We start from the raw sequence: 2,297 nt of genomic DNA on the forward strand, positions 1-2,297 counted from the left end.
AAAACTTAAAATGACTTTTAAAAACTAAAAAGGGAATTTGAAAATATAAATAGCTAGCAAAGTTATTTAAAGACAAATACAGAATTCCTAAGAACAAAAGTATAATTATATTTCTGAAACAATCAATAGTTTTTTAGCAGATTAAAAGCAAATGTGAACTTCATAATTTGCATGGCTGCACATTAAAATGGGAAGTATAAATATATAAGTATGTGTGCATATGCGTTTATTTGAATATTTGTAAATAAACATAAAAACTAACTATATGTGTCATATGAGTGTTGGGGATACTAAAACTCATATCTGTCAGATTGATCTAGTCACTTCACATCACATTAAAATTTTCATTTGGTTTGATGCCGTGCATCTTAGAACATACTTCTGTTAAGCATTCTGTTGCTTATATTGCTATTAGGAGTCATAAGCCTGTTTCTCTTCCTTTTCAAACAGCTTGCTCAGATACTTTCATTTTGCTGTTGTTCTTATCCATGACCTCCATTTGACATGAGTGAAGCTGTGTGAAATTTTAGGACACTCTTATAAGGTCCTTTCAGCTCCCACACTAGTGTTAAGAGTCTGAATGGTTCCACCAACTCACAGGTTAGATGAGCCACTGTCAATCCATTTCCATTTCTTCTCCTGTTTCTCATATGATAATCCAATCCAGTAACTGTTTCCTTTAAATTGGGACCAAAGGAAGTCCTATAAAGGAAATAAAATACATCTTATGATAAAGTTCTCGTCTGTGAGATGAGTAAACAGAACAGGAAAGGGGAGACTGTTCCTGTCAGTTCTCTGCTGCCCTGTCCTCTCTCCCCTCAACCCTCCATTTTTCATTTTCTAAAGTGATTTCCATTGGTAGAACACTTAAGCCAAAATTGATATTTATTTCACAAGTAATAAGAGGTAAAGTTTAGGTATCTAACAATTCCTTAAGCCACTTGTGACCGTGACTTCTCTTTTGAGATGTGCTCTCACTATGTAGCCCACTCTGGCCTCAAATTCTCAATCCTCCTGCTTCCGGCTTCCAGGTACACAGGCAAATCTGCTTCATTATATGATTCTGATACTTTAAGGAACCATTTAAACTCTTGTTCCAGAACAATAAGGGCTGTGGGGACGTGGTCATTGCATCATCTGGAGTGACAGGAGGGATTATCAAAGCAAATTAAGATGAACAGTGTGTATGAAAAAAAGTGCATCAAAACTCCATTTTTCACAGCAGAAACATTTCCTTTGTTCAATATCTAGACCAAATGAAGAAGAAGAAGAAGAAGAAGAAGAAGAAGAAGAAGAAGAAGAAGATAAGGGCTGTGGGGACGTGGTCATTGCATCATCTGGAGTGACAGGAGGGATTATCAAAGCAAATTAAGATGAACAGTGTGTATGAAAAAAAGTGCATCAAAACTCCATTTTTCACAGCAGAAACATTTCCTTTGTTCAATATCTAGACCAAATGAAGAAGAAGAAGAAGAAGAAGAAGAAGAAGAAGAAGAAGAAGAAGGAGGAGGAGGATGTGACTTAAATATATTATCACAGTGGCATGAAGTCTACTGAATTTTTTAAAATATAGGTTTTAATTTAACAACATGACTGCATCATTGGAAAATTATTTTGCTACTTGTGATTAATAATTATTTTATGTTGTAATTTTTAAAATCGATTAAATTTGGGACTTTTTTGCCTCACTTTCATTTATAAGGAAATAGATATTTAAGGATGACCCTTGCAGGTTATTCTCTGAAAAAACACATTCTGGGGCTGAAGAGATGACTCAGCAATTAACAGCACTGATGTTCTTGCAGAGTACCCAGGTTCAGTTCCCAGCACCCACATGGCTGCCAAAAACTGTTCATAATTTGAGTTCCAGGGACTGTTGACCCTTGTCCAGTATCCTCAGGAACTGCACGTATGTGTACACTTACATATATGTAGGAAAAACACTCATACACAGAAAATAAAAATAAGTAAATATTTTTTTAAACATTACATTCTATTTATTTAGTAATAAACTTAACAGAGAGTTCGGTATCAAGGCCACTATATTTCCTCTTCTAGTAGTTATTTTTCAAGGATAGACAAATTTATACAATACTTAAAAATACTGATGAAGTAAAGGTTATGAATGGATGCAATGAATACCACCATGGGGCTGACTGGTAAAACTCATGACTTCCATAGTCTTTACTATAATTTCTGTTTGCAGATAGAACCAGAGAGGTCAATTACTTTACAGATTAAACTGTCTGGTAAATGACAGAGACTGACCTCTTCCCAGGAATCTCACATCTGGTTTC

The 2,297-nt window shown here is 35.0% G+C and overlaps 1 protein-coding gene across 1 annotated transcript in view; it reads right to left on the reverse strand.

Annotated features, from left to right (window-relative positions):
• LOC103738756 overlaps positions 1 to 2,297 on the reverse strand; it is an 88,532-nt gene that overhangs the window by 6,497 nt on the left and 79,738 nt on the right. Inside the window, exon 16 of the mRNA XM_029566325.1 lies at positions 599 to 702. Coding sequence (XP_029422185.1) covers positions 599 to 702 — 104 coding nt within the window. The remainder of the gene's footprint in view (positions 1 to 598; positions 703 to 2,297) is intronic.

Source organism: Nannospalax galili, unplaced genomic scaffold, assembly GCF_000622305.1.
Source record: "Nannospalax galili isolate Female #2095 unplaced genomic scaffold, S.galili_v1.0 scaffold859, whole genome shotgun sequence".
Classification (NCBI taxonomy): Eukaryota; Metazoa; Chordata; class Mammalia; order Rodentia; family Spalacidae; genus Nannospalax; species Nannospalax galili.